Source organism: Hibiscus syriacus, unplaced genomic scaffold, assembly GCF_006381635.1.
Source record: "Hibiscus syriacus cultivar Baekdansim isolate YM2019G1 unplaced genomic scaffold, ASM638163v2 tig00112864_pilon, whole genome shotgun sequence".
Lineage (NCBI taxonomy): Eukaryota > Viridiplantae > Streptophyta > Magnoliopsida > Malvales > Malvaceae > Hibiscus > Hibiscus syriacus.
This window is the reverse complement of record NW_024063414.1, coordinates 771941-792302: the sequence shown is the minus strand read 5'-3', so window position 1 is coordinate 792302 and position 20362 is coordinate 771941. Positions and strand designations below refer to the sequence as shown.

Below are 20362 nucleotides of genomic sequence, written 5' to 3'. Positions count from 1 at the left end.
AAATTATATATTTTTTACGATGTGTAAGTACAATTACACCTAATTTTATGATTATAGTCGGAATCAAATATTATAATATAAATTAAAAATAATAAAATAAATTTGATTCATGTTTACCGGTGTTTTACATAATCCCAACTAATTTTTACAACGAATATTCAATCGTTCGTATTACAGTCACTGATGTTCGAATATAAAATATTTAGAAATAACAACCATTTTTTTAATTAATTAGACAACTTAATTCATGTTACCAAATATTATAATGATTGAATTAATTCATATTTTATTTTTTTAAGCTTAATAACTTAAAGTAAAAATAATTGTTTGTATTATTTACGTGTCCAGTAAAAATACGTAATCCTAATACATTAGCCAGTCCAAGCCCAACATTTGGCAGCGCAGTGTTCATTGGCGGTTACATGATGAATCGTCCCATCCATACATATCCTGTCATTTCTCAAATGATTACCGGCTATTGCCGGTAGTTTCAAAGGAGAAAAAGAAAAAAGACAATTAATTAAAAAAATCAAATCACCCTTTTTCTTTCCTCTTCCACGCCTCTCCCTTTCGTCGACCATCTTCGCTTTGCTCCATAATAATTCGTAAACGAGAAGAAAAACCGAGAAATTATTATCAAATCGAAGTTGATTCAACTCTTCTTAGGATTTTGATTTTGTTGCTCAAATCTTGTTTCGATATAAAAAGAAAAAGGGGAAAATCAAATCAATCAACTCTTAATTTGGATTTTTAACATTATTAATTAGAAAGAAGAGGAGAAAGCAGAAGACGAAGAAGATTGGCGAGGGAGAGATGGAGAGTAACGGTGCGGAGGAGGCCGTGGTAGCTTTGAAGCTGAAAGAAGCATCGAATTGGTGGAACGACGTTAACGACTCGCCGCTCTGGCAGGATCGGATTTTTCACATTCTAGCCGCTCTTTACGGTCTCGTCGCGGCCGTTGCCTTCGTATGTATATCCTCTCTTTTTCATCAATACTTCATATATTTAGATTTTAAGGGGGGAAACATTTGTTAGTATTAGGGTTTAGGTCTCAGTTTGATTGCTTGCTTGTCTAGGAAAATTAATGATTTACCCTTTCAAATTGAAAGAATAAAAATGTGTTGCTTATTTGATTTATCTTCATCTCAATATGAAAAAGAAGGCTCTAATAATAATAAAACGAGAACTAAGTGCAATTAAGAATCTATTTTTAGTACTTTTATCTAATATGATGTTATTGCCAGGAAGACGGTTATTAATGTTCATCTTTTTTCAAAAACTCGTTTAATTGTTGATATTTTTAGGTTCAATTGATTCGGATACAATTGAGAGTTCCCGAGTATGGCTGGACCACGCAGAAGGTCTTCCATTTTCTGAATTTTATGGTGAATGGGGGTTTGTATCTGAAAAATTCTATTTTTAACACTTTTTTGTGGGCTTTGTTTTGGTTTTGTATTTATAATGCTTTCAAATATGACAGTTCGAGGGCTAGTATTTGTTTTCAGACGGGATGTGCAGAACTTACATCCAGAGGTTTGCAATAAACCGTACATGTCTCGTGTTTCTTTTTTGTACTCTAGCTTGAATTGTTCATGGTTTTTTGTCGGATGTTTCTTTTTTTTCCCCTTAGATTGCTCAACATATCTTGCTTGACATGCCAAGTCTAGCTTTCTTCACGACTTATGCACTTTTGGTCTTGTTTTGGGCTGAGATCTACTACCAGGTTAGGCTGCTTGAGCTGTTTGACAGTTTGACTACTTGCCCTGGTCTTTTGTATTAATTTATCTTAACTCTACATATCCTAAAACAGGCACGTGCTGTATCAACTGATGGACCAAGGCCAAGTTTCTTTACAATTAATGCAGTGGTTTATACTATTCAGGTAAATTTTATGTTCTATTATTTTGGTATAATTGCCAACAAATGGAGGATTGGAAGTTGGATTCTTTGTATTCAGAAGCTAGTTATGTTTCATAAAACAATGCTATTATATGGTATTCCTTATTTACTTATTTGGCTAATTTCTTGCAAATTCTATAAATGTTTAGTGGGGAGAAGGGTGCCAAGTTTTGACAGAGTTGAGTGGTGCCCTCTGTGTCTTTGTGAATAGCTCTACTGTAAATGGGATGATAATAATAATCAGGTGTCCATTTTGAGGTGTCAATAGTTTAAAACAATGTACTCTTTTACATTTATGAGCCGAATATTGGGCTTTGAGAAGATTAGTTCAAAGCAAAAGACACATGTCAACTTCAAGGGAGAAGATAAATTTAGAGAAGACAAAGTTGATAATACGGGAGTGGTAGTTTGGGACTTCTGCTAAAAAACTTTGTTATTATCTATGATGCTTTGCACTTCTGCACACAGTGTTTGCATTAGCTTCATTTTTCTTCATTCTGTTAATGATTTCTTCTGATGACGCAATGCTTATAAGCTAGCTTGATACTTGTTTCTATAAATATGAGTTGGTTGGATAAGAGTCACCATAAGATCAAGGTAGTAGGTTACAAGACACTATAACTTTAGCTAGAACAGTACCAAGGGTGTTAATGGAACTTTTCTAGATTTTAGTAGTAAATATGAACCAACAGACAGATTTCTTTCATCCTAGCTAGGCTGTCATTCTATAACTCTTGTAAGTATCTTTGCATACTAGATTTACTTTGGAACTATAACTTTTGAGAAGATATTACTAAAGTTCCTTTTTGTTATGTGGGACTGGGGGGAATTGATTTCAGATTGCAATGTGGCTGATATTATGGTGGAAATATATACCAGTTCTGGTCGTTCTTTCTAAGGTGTTCTTTGCAGGTAATATTTGTTTTATCCTTAATGGGTTTATAATAGTTAACTGTTATTGAACCTCTGGTGTTTTCTAGACTTTTTCTGGATATAATTGCTTGGCCTCTATTTTGTAATTTTTTTTGCTTTTTGATTATCTTTTGTATTATATTCTAATTTTATTTTTTGTAAAAAAGAAAAAGAAGAGCAAAGGGCAGAAAAAAATCACTTACATTTATCCCCAAAAAAATCATTTAGCAAATGGAGCCTAAGTAATTTTAGATCCTTTATGGATGTTTATTTCATGGCAATTTGTTTCAAATACAAATAAATTATTTTTATCTTATTTATATGAGCAGGTGTATCATTGTTTGCAGCCCTTGGGTTTTTACTATATGGTGGAAGGTAATTATATTGCATTTATTGTATTGTTACTAGTTGTTTTAATGGCATAAGCATAAGATCAAGTTCCGTGTGATTATTTAGTTTATGATAAGGTTGGATGCTGAAATTTGTATTCATTGTCTTTTCTATGTTATTCAAAATTGTGACTGTTATTGGTAACTCTTCAGCTTCTTTGTTAAAAGGTCTCTCTTACTTCTTAACTAAGGTCTAGTATAATTATTGGACATCTTACTTGGTCCCAAGCTAATTCAATATGTATGATATCTATACCATGAATTAAAGTGACTTAAGGGGTTTGGAATCTTGTGAAGACAGGAAAAACATTTACTCTCTTCATTATTTTTACTGCATCAATTGTCTTCATTCTTATTTCCAAATTATGAAATATTTTCTATTGTTAATTTTTGAATCATTATTTATTTTTATTTTCTAAAAAATATTTTAGATAGGAAAAACAGAATTGGTTGCATTAGCTGATAGAAAAAATTGAACTAATGTAACATATTTCTCATTTTATTAGGAAATAATAAACATAAGATATTGTCACTTTAAACATTTATATCCACTTTTTCTTTTCTATATATTGAAAATGTCTACTAATATGATTTGTATGCAAATTGCATGGAGAAGCTATGTAACAATATATTTCATTGCAGGCTTTTCTTAATGTTGCAGCGGTTCCCTGTAGAGTCCAAAGGGCGGCGTAAGAAGCTGCAAGAAGTACATATCTACTCTGTAGTTGTGGTTTCTTTTTCCAATATTTCTTTTTATTTACAATTTTTTACTGTTATTTCTTTTTGGTTTGGGCAGGTTGGTTACGCGACGACCATATGCTTCTCATGTTTCCTAATCAGATGCATTATGGTGGATCTCTTCTTTCCTTTCTCGCTCTCCTATCTATGTATTTCAAATTGACATGCTTTAAGCAAGTTTCCTTAGGCTTTGTGAAACTTTTGGATATCTATAATGTTATAGCACTTTTGCTACAAAATGGAAGTACTTTAGGTGAACCTTTATCTTTTTTTTGATAGAAAGGTGAACCTTTATCTGCTAGCTGGTTTGGGTTTAGATCAATATCCAATTCACCAATCATTGGTTATTTGACCAAAGTTTATCATATTTGATCTCTATTGTTGTTGTTTTTGTGTAGATGTGCTTTAATGCATTTGACAAAGCCGCTGACCTTGATGTTTTGGACCATCCGGTTCTAAACCTCATATATTACCTGGTAAGTTTGGTAAATAGCTGTATCATGTTGGTTATTGCTACTTATTATTAAGAGATTCATATTGAGACAGTGTAAAGTTTGCTTAACTCATCTTATTGCTGTATAAAAAATTAAAAAAATTGCCACATTTGCCTCATTTATGTTGTTGCATATACATCTTTCAGATGACTAGGAATGCATATTTCAAGAAACTACCAAGTCTTTTGTTGACATCAGATTGTTATGTAGAAGAATGTTTTGTGATCAGCTTTAATTGAACTTTTATGACTTTTGCAAGCTCAGGAGGGTTGTTTTAACACATATTCTATTTGGTCCGGTTAGACTATCATCACCCAACTGCAAACTAGCTCTTGGACTTTAGGTTTAGTAATTTTACCTATGTAGTTTCACTGTTAATTGAGACTTAAGTCTGCTAAACTTAGGTTTTCGAAATTTATTAATGAAATTGATGAACATAACTGCATTCAGATTTTGTGAGAATTTTTTCCGTTTCGTTTAATTAAATCAAATAGATTTGTCATTGCAACTATATTCTGATTGTATTGTTGAATGCATAATTATTTGCTGAATATAATCAACAAATATGAGTTGTACTACATTTACTCCTGACCACAATTTGGAGTGAGTTGCCTCTTTAAGTGGTATTTGTTATGCTATCTATCTTCACCATGTGTCAGTAATATGTTTTATCATAATATAGATAATAATCACAAGTTAAGTCTGTATCTACTGAGCAATGAACAGCTTCGGCTTTACAAGATAACCAAATAAAACAATAAGATTGCGAAACTCGGTTATCTCCCTTCTAGAATTTTATTCACTTTGGAGTGAGTTGCCTCTTTAAGTGGTATTTGTTATGCTATCTATCTTCACCATGTGTCAGTAATATGTTTATCATAATATAGATAATAATCACAAGTTAAGTCTGTATCTACTGAGCAATGAACAGCTTCGGCTTTACAAGATAACCAAATAAAACAATAAGATTGCGAAACTCGGTTATCTCCCTTCTAGAATTTTATTCACTACTAAGAGCTATTATATCCTTATAATTCTTTCACCCATATTTTTTTCATATCTTTTTCTTTACTTTAATTGCTTATGCTTGTATAGTCGTTTGGGTGCATAAGCCTGAGGCCAATTCTAGGTTTGAAAATATATACGCTAGAGGAATTGTTATATTAAAATTTGTGTGTCATGTTTTAGTTATTTTTATACCGTGTTCGAAATTATAATGTTTATGCGTTTCTTGATTTCGATTACAAACATAACTTTCGAAATATATTTCAATGACATGGTTCTTTTGTTGAGCAGTTGGTAGAGATATTACCTTCATCTCTAGTCCTTTTCATCTTGAGGAAGTTGCCACCAAAACGAGGTATTACGCAGTATCATCCCATACGCTGAACGATTCCGGATGCTTTTGTAACGATTTTAGAACATGGCTCTTGTTGTGTACCCTGTGCAAAAAGAACAGAAAAATTAGCAATAGTGAAGGCAAAAACTGGAAGAGCTCCCTAGATTGTTTCTTTTGATGTATTTCTGGAGTTGAAATTGTGGAATATATCGACTATTTAGGTACCGGTGATGGTTAAATTTTATTTTGATTTTATGGAATGCTGTTGTAACCGTTAAAACCCCGAAACCGGGTGCCGTTTCCGAACCGACGGTTGTGTTTATGTCGAAATGTATGAATCAACTTCCTAACATAAAGATTTGATTTCTGACCAAAAGAAACAATAAAGATTTGGTTTCAGGAAGGGATGGAAACATACAGAAAAGTGAGACGTACCTTGGCAAGATGATTAGATTGCTTCGTTTGGTGGCTGAATCAAGATGTAAAAATTTTCGTTTGTGGATCAACAATTGAGCATCAGTATCTAGAAGCCTATGTATGGAGTTTGACTCGTTGATCCTTGAAAAACCTACCACTCTAAACCTAAGTGTCAACAAGCCCTCTGGTCATTTTCTTGAATGGTAGTTGTATTTGGAATTTGCTATAATCGACTCAAATTGTGCTTTAAGTGAGTTGGATTTAGATTTATGTTTAAAGCCGGAAAACATGTTCAAGGTAAAAAAAAATGAAGGGGAAAGTACACAAATATTCCCTCGACTATAAGATATTGTTTCATCGAGTCCTTTGACTATTAAAGTTATAAAATGATCCCTTGACTAGAAAGTTGTTTTGTTGAGTCTCTTGATTATTAAAAGCTACAAAATAGTAATTAGATTATTCATAATATTCTAAACTCGTCCTTTTTCATTAAAAAAATTAACGGTTATTTAAGTTGGACTTTAACATGTTGACTGAGATATGATAGTCGTTTGAGATTATGAGATCAAATTTTATCATATTTTAGTCGGCAGGTTAACGTACAGCTAAGAATGACATCAAATTTTTAACGGAAAAGAACGAATTTAGAACATAATGAATAGTCGGTGACCAATTTGTAACTTTTAATAGTCAAGAAATTCAACAAAGCAACTCCCTATATTTGGAGGATCATTTTATAATTTTTAATAGTTATAGGACTTAATAAAGCAATATCCTATAGTCATGTGACTATTTATGTGCTTTGCCCAAAAATGAATTGTTTGAGCTCACTTGATTAGATTCAATTAAATTGATTTTTCTAATAAACATCATATCTATAATGATATGTTTAATTTATATATATATTTGAAGAATCGTACTTTCACATCTATATTAATATCCTATATAAAATATTAAAAATATAAAGTTTAGATAAAATGACGATTCCGGATAACATCGAAGGTGCATGAATCAACTTACCTCAATAGTTAAAGGAATCGTTGTTGTTCCTAGAGATTACGGGTTTAAACATCAACGACTGCAGCAGTGTGATTGCATGTTCATTGTCAAATAATTGAAAGTATTTAGAATAGATACTACTTTATAACCACCTTAGTTTAATAAAAATAAATAAAACATTTAAAGGTCAAACCTGTTAATGTCATAAAATAGGAAATAGTTAGGCCATCGGTCTGCCATAAAACTTGCCCAAGGAAGAATTTTTTTTTACCAAAAACTTACGGTGGACCAAGAAGTTGCTTCTTTTCCACCCTATGGACCAAGAATTTATTCTTAATAAAATGTCAAATGGTCTGATTTTTTGCAAGCGACTTTGTGGTCTGACTCGATGGTATTGCATGCAACCAAATGCTATTGAAATCATGGCTGCCAAGCGATACCAGTTTGGTTTAGATTAATTTGTAATATTTTGATATTTTCAAAATTGGAGTAATGAAGAAAAAAGAAGCTAGAAGTTAACATGGATAATGACCGAAACCTTGAACCCTAAACCAAAAGAAAGGAGTAACGACCGACCGAGTGTCTATACGGTTCAGTTAGCATTCTCCTTGTCAAGTTTCTATTAGGAGATGGAACACCCCAAACTCGAGTGTCCGACACATATTCGAACACGGGTATCGAACATGATCCTCCGAATCCGACACTCAACCGCTAGTTCGAGTAACAGAGCAGAATATCTAACTTTATAGTACATTGTGGAACCAAGCATTTGATCATCTCCCAAACCAAGAATCCTACTTTGAATGTGAAAACTTGTACAAAAGTTTGTTACAAAAATTGTGTTGCTCCTGTTAGATCCCTCCAAAATCATATAATATTTACAATACGATAGTGTTACTACGGAAAACCGAAGTTTTTCGGTCGTTGCTTTGCCGAGCTAGCTGCCGATGTCGACCTTGTCTAGCCAAGAAACCAGCTGCTGTGTCGTTGGCCGAACTTTTGGGCTTTCGCTTAAACAAAGGCATGCAATATGGAGAACCTGCAACGTTTCCTTCTCGTGCTGCTTGTCGTGGATATATGGATCAAAAACTTCAGTCTCCTTATTTTCCATCTTCATGTGAATCACCCAAGAGATCAAATCGCGGGATCCTTTCGGCTTGCACATATCCATCGGCCTTTTACCGGTCATAAGCTCGAGAAGCACGACCCCAAAACTGTACACATCGCCTTTATAGGTAGCGACGGAAGCTTGACCGTACTCGGGAGGAATGTAACCTAATGTACCTACAAGATCAGTGGTTACATGTGTATCATAGGGAAGTATGAGCCTCGCAAGACCGAAATCCGCTAAGTGTGCTTTGAAATTCTCGTCTAAGAGAATGTTACTCGACTTTATATCCCTGTGAAGAATATGAGGCTCGCATGACTGGTGCAAGTAAGCTAGACCCCTGGCTGCACCTTGTGCTATCCGCAGCCTCGTTTCCCAGTCTAGCGAAGACGGTCCGTCGACCTTCTCGTGCAACCAATAGTCCAAACTGCCATTTTCCATGTAAGAATATATCAAGAGCCTGTCACTTTTATGCATGCAGTACCCTTGTAGATGGACAAGATTTGGATGTTGAGCTCTCGAAAGTGCTTCGACTTCAGCATGGAATTCTCTATCCACCTGACCGCAATCTCCCGAAAGCCGTTTAATGGCAACCTTACGACCATCAGGGAGGATGCCTCTGTAGACCAGACCGAAACCCCCACAACCGATGATGTTGGCTTGGTCGAAATCATCGGTTGATTTCGAGAGGTCGTCGATGGAGAGCTCTTTGCAGGTTTCCATATTTTGGAAGAGGACCACTAGCCTTGAACCGGTTTCTTCCGGATCTTTATCATTCAAGTCAGCGTCCTCTTTCTCGGGATCGACCTCATTGCGATTATTCACACGCAACACGATCACAAGCATAATGCCGAGCACGAAAACTGTCCCAAAAAAGATTCCAACAATCATTCCAATGATGACATCTATGTTCCTTCTTGATCTTTTAGGGGATTCATCAGGATCTTTGCTAGTAGTAGCATCTTGACAATGGGACCAGTGCTCCCCACAAAGATTGTTCCCATCAAAGTTGAGCTCGGAAACGTCGGAAATTGACCTCCCGAAGGAATCTTTCCGTAAAGCCGATTATTGGCAACGTTAAAGACGGACAGAAAACTGAGATTTTGCAGTAAAGGTGGTATGGTCCCGGATAAGTCATTATGCGATAAATCGAGCATCTCCAAGCTGGTCATCCCGGATAGATTTTCCGGAATCGGTCCAGAGAAATTATTTAGCTTCAAATCAAACACATGAAGCTTTTTCAGATTCCCAAACTCTGGCCAAATTGGTCCACTAAGAAAGTTGAGACCAAAGTCAAGTGTTGGACGAAAATTCCAAACCTGATTATACTGCAATCCTCTTGCACTTTCATTCCTTTTCATGAAGAAAGGAAAATTCGGTGAAGGCTCCTCCAGTGAGATATCTCGGTAAATGAGGCTCGGTAATTCGGTTAAACTCTTCGGAATCTCTCCCGTAAACGAATTGTTCGACAAGTCCAAGTAAAACAGATCATTAAAGCTTCCAATCCATGGTGGAATTTCTCCAGCCAAATGGTTCCACGATAAGTCCAACAACTGCAAAGCAGTACTGTTTCTCAACCACCGAGGAATCGAACCTTTAAGTCGACAGTTTGCGATAACCAAAACCTTCAACTTCTCGAAATGCAGATCGGTATCATCAGGCAACGTTTCGTCGGGGAAATTCAGGGTGAGGACCAAAGTAGTCAGGTTCCTGCACTGATTCAGAATTCGAAGAGCAGAGGACATATTTCGGATGCTCGAATTCGAGAAGGAGATATAAGAGAGGCTATGGAATTCTCTGAAGCTCTCAGGGACTTGGCCACTGAACTTATTCTTTGCAAGATTGATATTTTCCAATTGTCTACACAAGGGAAGGTTATCAGGCACAGGTCCAGAAAACTTATTGGTAGCTAAATCAAGAGAGTTCAAAGCAACCATAGCTGAACAATTAAGAACTATAGGACCCTCAAATGAATTGTTCCTCAAATTCAACAAACTAATCGTTGGAGAATTGGACAATGAACTGGGAATTCCACCACTAAACTGATTCGAATGAGCAACAAGACACTGAAAACTCATAAACTGATTGAACACATCAGGAATTTCTCCAGAAAAACTATTGGAAGAAATATCTAAACGAACAAGTTTAGAGAGATTAGCAATACCAGGACTGAGTTCCCCATCAAATTTGTTATTTTGAAGCTCCAGAAGGCTCAAATTTTGAAGCTGAAAGATTCTTCTGGTATCCCACCAGTGAGATCATTCATGCCAAGTGAAAGTTGCTCCAAGGAAGAACAAATCCCAAGTCCAGGAGGAATATTACCAGAGAAATAGTTAACTTGTAAACTAAGGAACCGAATCCGAGTAGAATTAGAACATATATGTGAAGGAAGGGAACCGTCCAATGAGTTCGAAGAAATTTCAAGGAATTGAATTGAAGGGAGGTTGATGGTTTCCGGGATTTGTCCAGAGAAATCGTTGTAGCTCAAGTCAAGTTGCTCCATATTCGGCAAATGAAACAAGGACTGTGGCAGTGAGTCTTTAAGGAAATTGTGGGAGAGATTGAGAGTTTTCAGCTGATCCAAACCAGCTAATGAATCAGATATTTTCCCGGATAATCTTTTCCCGGAAAGTTCCAACTTGATAACTCTACCGGAAGATGGAGGATCACAGGTGATGCCTTCCCAGTCACAACAATCAGCTGATGAATTTGTCGACCAACTTTCAGGTTTTGTTATCAAATTGCTCAAAAAATCCTGGAGAGAAACCCAGTCGTTTTGGTTGCAAGTCAAGTTCTGTGAGTTGAATAATTGAGGTTGGAACAAGAACACAAGAACAAAAACCATAACCCAACACTCATGAACACCCATATTAACAAAGGAAACGGCAAGAACAGGAAAACCCAAGGTGGAGGGTAACAAAACAGATTGAAACTTCGATTGAAAAACAAGCAAAACCCTTTGCAGAGGAGAAGAAAATGAAAGATGAAAAGCAAAGAGAGAAGGGGGAAAACTAAAAGGAAAATAGTAGTTGCAAAAATGAACGAAAGAGAGCAGCTTTGCCTTTGCCTTTAGCTTTGGCTCTTTTGCGCCAACAATGCCGTTGACAGACGGAAAGCAGAATTGAATTATGAATGGACAAACGAGGTTGTTTTTTTTTTTAAAATGCATTAGAAGTGCGTGTAATTTTGAAAAAAAAAATCAATGTAAATCTCTTATTATTATTTTTATCAATAAAATTCTTTAGTTAAAAACCAAATTTAATATGAGTATTTGATTAACATTTTTTTTTACCGTTACGGTATTGACGTGAATGAAATTCTTTAGTTAAGAAAATAAAATTAATATGAGCATTTGATCAACGTTTTTCTTTATTACGGTATTGACGTGAATGAAATTCTTTAGTTAAGAAAAAAAACTTAATATGAGCATTTTACCAACATTTTTTTATTGTCTGTTACGGTATTGACGTGAATGAAATTCTTTAGTTAAGAAAACAAACTTAATATGAGCATTTGACCAACGTTTTTCTTTATTAACCGTTACAGTATTGACGTGATAATTCATTGTGTTGACGTGACGATTCACAGTACTAACGTGATAGTTTATCTATCATGTTTGAGTTATAAATTTAGTCAATCTACCATATTATCAACTATCTTGGATTATCATGTTAGTACAATAAATTATCACATCAGCATCGTAAAATCTCACATAAACATCATAATAATCAACGGTAGAAAATATTAATTAAAATGTCATATTATATTTATTTTTTGAGTTAAATAATTATATATATTTTTTAAAGTACAGGGATTTTTGATATCTTTTTTTCCCCAATACGAACGTTCTTACGGTTCTGACCCGTGGTCTAATAAAACAGTATACCGGTGAACCTTTGGTTTGACCTGCGATGGCCGGTTAGGTCACAGGTTTCACTTGCGCATTTATTAAAGAAAAAATCTTGTTAATTTCCGACTTAAATATTTTTTTATTGGAAATAGCTCTCGCTTCATAGAGTTGGGGAATAATTCTATTGTCTGGATTCAATTTTTATTAATCAAAAAATGAAATTATTAAAACATTTTGAGAGAAAAATATCAAACATAGGGTTTGACTTGTATATTATAATAAAATTAAAATATGGGTAAATTTTAAATTTTTATCATTCTACTTTTTTCTCACTCTTATTTTAATTATTAAAGTCTAAAATTTTTAATTTATTCATCACTCTATCGTTAAATATTTAACGATGTTGTAACTTGATAATTTTATTTTAAAAAATATAAATTATCAAAAAAACTTTCTTCACTTTCTGTAAAAAAAATTGTTTTGAATTCTCTCTGATTTCTTGATGATGGAGTATATTCTTTTAAATCCAACAATAGAGAAGTAGAGAAGGAAGAAGAAAGTTGGATATCTTGTTTTCACCTTGATCGGATGTGGATATTATAGATCAGGGTGATTTGGGGTTTCATGAATTTTGGATTTATGAGTGAGTTTTATGAGTTTTAAAGCGATTTAGGTAAAATCTAAACTGATATAGTGATAGGAGACAACGATGCGAGTTTTTTCATATCTTGAGTGATCGGAAAAGATATTAGAGAATAGTAATTATAACATCAACATGATGAAATTGTAAAATTGTATCTATGAAAAAAGAAGATAAAAGAACGAAAAATGAAAAAAAACATGGATGACACATAGATCTTATGTAAATCAACAGCTATTCGCATCAGTATATATGACTATTATATCACTCTTCAATTTGAGTGACTGAAATATGAGTAAGAAGAAAATCGAACGTACAAAAGAGTTACCAAGGCAATAGTTGACCGGCGTTCAAGAAAATGGATTTAGCTGACTTTTGGGGATTCAAATTTCGTTTCAAGAATGGCTGCAATCGTTTGCATGTAACGTCGAAGAGGGAATATGCTCTTATTATTTCATCTTGTAAAGTTGTCAACCGTTGACTTTGATAGTTTTGGCTCTAGAATTTCAAGATGTTGAATAAATTGGAAGGATTATAATGGGAATATGAAATATTAATATTGATAACGTACTTAAGAGATCTTTGAAACACGAACCAATTTACCTCAGTGGTTAAAGGAATCATTGTTGTTTCTAGAGGTCACATGTTCGGACACCAACGATTGATACATGGTGATTGAACTTTCATTGTCAAATGGTTAAGAGAATAAATATTATTTTATAATCACTTTAACTTAATAAAAAAATCCCTCTCGAAATCACTAATGTATAAGTTAGTACATGGTATAATAATATATTGGCCCTTAAAATTAAGGATGATCATGGATTGGGTTGAGTTTTTGGCCCCGATGAACCTGATCAGAATATTAAACCCTCCACTCGCACACGATCCAGTTTTTAGGTCAAACTATATATATATATATAATTCATTTTTATTAAGTATCTGGATATAAAGAATAAAAAGAAATGAGTATTATTATAATTATGTTTAGATATATAAAAAATAATCATAATATTATGTCAAGCCGGGTCAAATGTTTTCATCATAAGTTTGAACCCGAACTTAACCTTCAAAAAATAGAACCTAAACCTAGATTTTCAAAATAAAAAACTAACTCGATCGAATCAGATCGAACTAAAACCCATCAGATCCAGGTAAACATGTCTAAAATGATGAAATAATAATTTAATATTTTTAAAGATTATAGATTTAAAAGTCAATACTATATTAAAAATAAAATTGTACAAATTTTAAGTTTAATACTAATTCTACGTAGAAGTGAGGGAAAATGAAAATTCTAGAAGGAGGAATGGGAGTAGGGATGACAATGGATCCTGGACCCGACCTGAATCTGTAGATCCAGATCCGTTTTATAGGGTATGGATCTTAAAATTTTTGGACCCGATGAATCTGGATCCTCTGATTAAAGTAAGAATGTGGGTTCATATATGACACTAAAATTCGTTTTATAAGATACTCGTTTATAGAAAACCCACTTTTAGTTTTAAATTAATATTTAAATTTCACAAATATTAATATTACATAACCTTAATATTAATATTTAAAATATATATATTATTATATTACATAACCTTAACATTAATAGGTAAATTTCACAAATATTATTTTCATTAAACAAAATTCTCTTTGGTTAGTTTGTTTTAGAATGTTGATGATTTAAGTAGTGATGAACACTAGCACTTTAAGGAGGTAGAAGTGCGGTACTTGGCTTGAGACAATATAATTTTTAATGATCTACATTTTATGTTTGTGTTATTCAAAAGACATTTTGTGTAATTGTGTTGGAGTTTTTTTTTAATGTTTTTAAAACCGGACCGGACATTGAACCGGTGAAGGTACTGGTTCACTGGTTCAACCGGGTTCAACCGGGTTCAACCACGATTGAACCGGATTTTATATAAAATAATATTTTTTTAAATTTTACATAATATTCAAAGCAATATTAATATATATGTAATACTTTTTTTAAGTTTACAATATTAAAAGGTATAAAAATATCACAAGTCATAACATATATAAATTAAAAACCATAAAATCAAGTAAAACAAAATGATTCAAATCAACTACAACATAATATTTAAGGTAAAACATATTAAATAATAAATATAATTATATAACTATAATAAAAAAATAAAATTGGGCTTAAAAAATCATAACAAATGATGTCATTTGATTTAATTTAAAAAAAAATCCTCGCATGGCTAAGAAACATAGAAGAGCATCCCAAAAGTTTAAAGAGAAAATATGAGAACAAAACAATCCCACATGGCTAAGAAATATAGAAGAGCATCCCAACTTACTTCTATAAATAATAGAGGTAATTTGACATTCAAAATCATGGACCTTTTGGTAAGCACAGAGTGAATTATTCATTCGCTTCAATTGAGCTCAAATTTTAGGCTTCGATTGAACTTCTAAATTTTTTTTGAGTTCGAGCCTTTTCGAGTTCAAGTTTTAATATTATATTTCAAGTTTGAGTTGAACTTGATAACTTTTAGCTCGTGAGTTTTTGAGTCGAGTTGAGTTTACTTTTAAAGTTTTCGAGTTCGAGTCGAGCTCAGCAATACTCGAATTTGACTTAGCTTGTTGAACAAACGACGTCGTTTGGTTTAATTTTGTTTTAAAGAAAAAAGTGAACCGGCAATTCAAACCGGTTTTGTGGTTTTCAGCCAGTTTACCCCGGTTCTATCGGTTTTCAGCCGGTTCATTGCCAGACTAGTTTTGTGAGGTAACCGGTCCGGACAGGCCACTGGTTCACGGTTCAATCGGTTGAACCGGCCGGTCCGGTCCGATTTTGATAACCATGGTTTTTTTAAGACTTTAGTTTATCGTTTTTTATTATGTTACTAGTTGTATTGAAAATGATCTTTTATCCATTGGAAATGTGATGTGAAATTAGTCAATGACAGCTTTTTAAGTTAAAAAAATATGTCAAATGGTTGTTTTTTAACCGACCTGTTTTGGACCCGTATTCGTTGGATCTGGATTTGGGTTCCAATTTTCTAGACCCGTGGATCTAGGGTGGGTCTGGATCCAAGATATGAAAATGGGTTTGGATCTGGGTCTAACTAGATATGGTCTAAATCCGACCCATTATCATCCCTAAATGAGAGAGCTCTTAGTGGATCTGGAACATATAATTTTAAAAAATATGAAGAAAAAAAATGAACATGTTAGACAACCGACGAATTATGATTGTTCAATTCAAGTTTAACTCCTAAAAATAATTGGCTTCACCCTTACATGTCATATGAATTAATATACATATGTATAACATTATACATTATACAAACCATAATTAATTTTTTTATCTCAAATAAAATTAAAATCAAATAAATAAAATGAATTAAATTTGATGAAATTTTATTGATTAGTTATATAATTAATTTGGATGGTTGTACCACTAAATCTGATATCGAAAATGTAGTGGTGAGATCATATATAGCCCATAGATTACTATTATACGTTAACTATAGTGCTGCCCAAATGTTACTATGATGGAGCATTAAACACATAATATGAAACCCATTATGTGAATTTATATATTATTTTCCAATCAGAGCAGTATTTAAAAAATAAGATAAATCATATATTTAATACATAAATTATCAGTTTTGATATGTTTTATTACTTAAACTTTTTTTTAAAATTTAATATTAAGTTTTTAATGGAGTACTAAAATGAAACAAAAACTAAACATTTGCTATGATTTAAAAAAATTGAAATTTCGAGTATTAAATCAGACTAAAACTAATAGTTTAGATACTAAACACGTGATTTACCCAAAAAATATTTGACCCATAGTTGGTCGACCATCTAAGTTAACCAACCATTAACATTGTTTTTAAGTATAATTACTAATATTTATTTTTTAATTAATTAATTCAAATTAAATATCGTAAAAGTTTATTATGATACAAACCTTTTAATTCATTTTCCCTCTTCCTAATATCAAATTTTGAACTATTAATTTTACTTAAATATTTTTAAATTCATTTCATTATACCAATTGGTAGTCGTCATAGTTTTATCCCTTTTATTTTTAGAAGAGACGAAATAAAATTATTAGATTGTAATTTATATTTTCCAACTATCCAATTACTTTTGCTTTTAAAAGCATTTGAGTTTGTATTTTTAAATAAAGGATAAATTATTATGATGGTCACTAAACTTTCAACGTTCTTTTATTTTGGTCATTGAATTTTTAAAACTTACATTGAAATTGTTTTCATCATGTTCATTGTCGTGAGTTATCATTAAGAAAAATTAATATGACACTTAAAGCTTTCATCTAAAAAAAACCTAAAGTTTTAAATTGGCAACCTCCATAAAGACTACATATTTTATGAATGGAACGTCGGTTAATTTCAATAGTAAAAAGGTTCTATTTTACCAGAAGATTAACATAGTTTAATTTCAAGTTCATTCGACGATTGAAAGTGGAGGAACGGAAAGTATTAACTTTTTGTTTTGATTGAAATTTAAGATGATTAGAAGGTTTTTCGAGTTTCCACTGAAAGAAAGAAAAAGAAGAATTTGAGTAATTCGATGTTTTTTAGATCATATAAACCTTCGAACGGTAATAAAAATAGTGGCGGAATAATAAGTGATCATTGCCATAAATTTTAGAATTTTTTTACCATTTCACATTAACGATCATTAATGGTTTATTAATTAAGTGATTGAAATGAAAATTTTCTTTAACTATATTAACTCCAATATTTTTTTTATTTTGATTATCAAAATAAAAATATCTTAAAAGTTGAAAAACTATAATTTATCTTTAATAGAATATTAAAACTCCTTTTTTTCTCCCCCATCAACTTAGTCCAATGAAATTATGAGTACATCCACTACAAAGATTGTTTATGGGTATATATATATATGAATCCGATGATCATTTGATCTTTTATTAATATAAAATGAAACCTAAAACTTTTGATTTGTTAATTAATTTAACTTTTCAGGTCCTTATATTATTTTATAAATAAATTTTAAGTTGCCACTATAAAACCATATCATTAAACATTATTCTAATTTGTCATTTTCATTATCACAACTTTTACAGAAAGTTAACCTCACAACTATATATTAAAACAAAACTCATTTGCACTAACCAATTTACCTTCGTGGTTAAAAGAATTATTTTTATTCATAAAGGTCATGATTTTGAACACCAACAACTGCATCAAAGTGATTAAGATTTCACGTCAAATGGTTGAGATTATTTAAAACATATACTACTTATAATCACCTTAGTTTTTTAAAAAAAGAAAAGAGACTTCAGTAATAAAAGGATTATTGTTATTCTATGAGGTATCTTTAAACATATACTTTGTACTTATCCCAAATTAATAAAAAAAAACTATATGAGAGTTTTAATACTATTATTGATCTTTTAATTTGATCAATCGGATCATTTAATTATTGAAATTGCATCAATCAAGTCACTCAATTTTACTTTTTACAATGTAATCGTAAGTTAATCAATCCCTATTATTTGTGATAGAGAAATGAAATCCTTATATATATATACACACACATATATATATCATGTCATTTCTAGCTCTTACTAGAAGTATCCCTAATTTATTGACGATGATCAGTAGTGATCGATGACGATTATGAGCAACAAATAGTGGCAGGAAAATTGATATTTTATCTAAATTTTAAACGTAAAATTGATATTTTATCTAAAGTTTAAGCATCAAACTGATACTTTATACAAAGTTTAAGTGTCAAATTATTATTTTTATCTAAAATTTAAGGATTAAATTAGCATTTTATCTAAAGGTCATAGATAAAACTAATATTAACTCCATTTTCTAACATCTTATGTCATCAAACTAATGTCGTTTAACACCCCCAATAACCAAAATGTTATAAAACGATAATATAAATGATTAAAACGTTATTTTCTTAAATTTAGTGACCAAAGGTGAAAACTTATGAAATAAAATGTCAATTTCGATAGTTTACCCCTAAAACATTATTACTCCAATATAATCTTTAGGTCCTATTGTGTTTTCTTATGTCCTTCTTTTATACCCAATAACTTTTAGATGGGCCTATTAGGCATAAACTTCAAACAATGGATTCTTTCTCATTTGAGTACATTGATTTCATTTCTTAGGCTTAAAAACCTTGTGGTTTATTTGGTTAATTTTTTATATTTTTATTTTCATTTTTAATTATTAATATAAATAAAATTTTCAATTAAATAAAAGTTTGCCTGACTATAAATTGATAACAGATTATTTATGGTGGTTTTGTTGGATCAAGTGACGGCGGTGTAAAAAAAATTCGATTTGATTATTTTGATTTTAATAATAAAATTGTTTTGATTTTGATTGAATTATATATTATGGGATATTATTTAGCCTCTCAATTATAACTAAAATTTCATTTTAATATTTTTTTTAAATATTTTTAAAAACTAAGCAAAGTTATTAAAAAGTTTATAAGAATTTATATTATAATTATAGAAGTTAAGAAAATCAATATACATATAAAAGATATTTGATATATAAAAAATAATTTAGTCGCACAACCTTCATATTTGAATGATGACTTTAGGGATGGCAACGGGCCGGGTTCGGGCCGGGTATTGGTCCCCCATCCCCGTCCCCATTTAAAAAACCGGTACCCGTCCCCGTTTAAAAAACCGCGGAGATTTAAATGGGGATCCCCGTCGGGTAATCGGGGAAAACCGCGGGGCAACGGGTATCCCCGTTTAGCATAAACGGTTATTTAAACGGGTATTGGGCCGGGTATTGGGTAGGGTATTGGGCCGAGAATCGGGCCGGGTATATATATATATATATATATTTAAATTAAATATATAAATATATATTTTTTATTTAAATTAAATTTATTAATATTATATATATATATATAAATAATTATTTTTAATATTTATCGGGTCGGGTATCGGGCGGGTAATCGGGGCGGGTAATCGGGTAATCGGGGCGGGGATTACCAAACCCGTCCCCGTCCCCGTCCCCGTCCCCATTTATCATCTCCGAACCCGACCCGTTTAATTCGATTTTCAATTTTTCCCGTCGGGTTCGGGTTTTTTTGCCATCCCTAGATGACTTAGACTTCAAATCCTAAGTTATAAAACTTATAATCATAAATTTTAAATTAGATAGACGACATCGATATAATTTATTTTTAGATCTTTTTATTATTATTGTATGAGATAATAATCCTTTAGGTAAATGGTAAAAAAATCAAAATATAATTATAATATATGAAAAACATATATTCACTTTATTATTTACATGTTTTTCGTCCTTTTATAAATTATACAGGGCATTATGAGTGCAAAGCATATGGGACATAAGCACTTCTTCCACCATGTTTTCGAGTAAGAAAGTCATCACAAACAGTAACCCAATTGAGCATATAATTTAGGATAAAGTAAATAATAGTCCCGGAACTCTTAAGGTATTTGTATTTTGGTCATTCAACTTTTGAAACTTACAATACAGTCATCAAACTTTACCATATAATCTAACCATAATCCACTGTACCCTGTTAAAAAATCGATGACT

At 32.0% G+C, this 20362-nt stretch overlaps 1 protein-coding gene, 1 long non-coding RNA gene and 1 pseudogene across 2 annotated transcripts; 1 reads left to right on the top strand and 2 right to left on the bottom strand.

The window, feature by feature from the left end:
- The first annotated feature begins 548 nt into the window (after positions 1-548).
- LOC120184319 (protein TOM THREE HOMOLOG 1-like) lies at positions 549-5827 on the top strand. Its single transcript, XM_039188815.1, has 11 exons — positions 549-966; positions 1305-1395; positions 1481-1533; positions 1631-1723; positions 1811-1882; positions 2739-2811; positions 3141-3186; positions 3843-3906; positions 3997-4050; positions 4337-4414; positions 5729-5827. The coding sequence occupies exons 1-11, from the start codon at positions 814-816 to the stop codon at positions 5819-5821; spliced, it is 870 nt and encodes a 289-aa protein (XP_039044746.1). The 5' UTR covers positions 549-813; the 3' UTR covers positions 5822-5827.
- Positions 3768-4366, bottom strand: LOC120184321. Its single transcript, XR_005522007.1, has 2 exons — positions 4228-4366; positions 3768-4197 (listed from the first exon to the last, which is right to left on the bottom strand). It is a non-coding gene; the product is annotated as an uncharacterized LOC120184321 (long non-coding RNA).
- A 2282-nt stretch (positions 5828-8109) lies between the features above and the next one.
- On the bottom strand, positions 8110-11179 carry LOC120184318 (annotated as a pseudogene).
- Between the last annotated feature and the right edge of the window lie 9183 nt (positions 11180-20362).

Coding starts and splice junctions, on each gene's coding strand:
- LOC120184319 (XM_039188815.1), top strand. CDS start 814: ATGGAGAGTAACGGTGCGGAGGAGGCCGTGGTAGCTTTGAAGCTGAAA. Junction 2,812..3,140: donor TTCTAAGGTGTTCTTTGCAG/GTAATATTTGTT, acceptor TTATATGAGCAG/GTGTATCATTGTTTGCAGCC. Junction 4,415..5,728: donor TAAACCTCATATATTACCTG/GTAAGTTTGGTA, acceptor TTTGTTGAGCAG/TTGGTAGAGATATTACCTTC.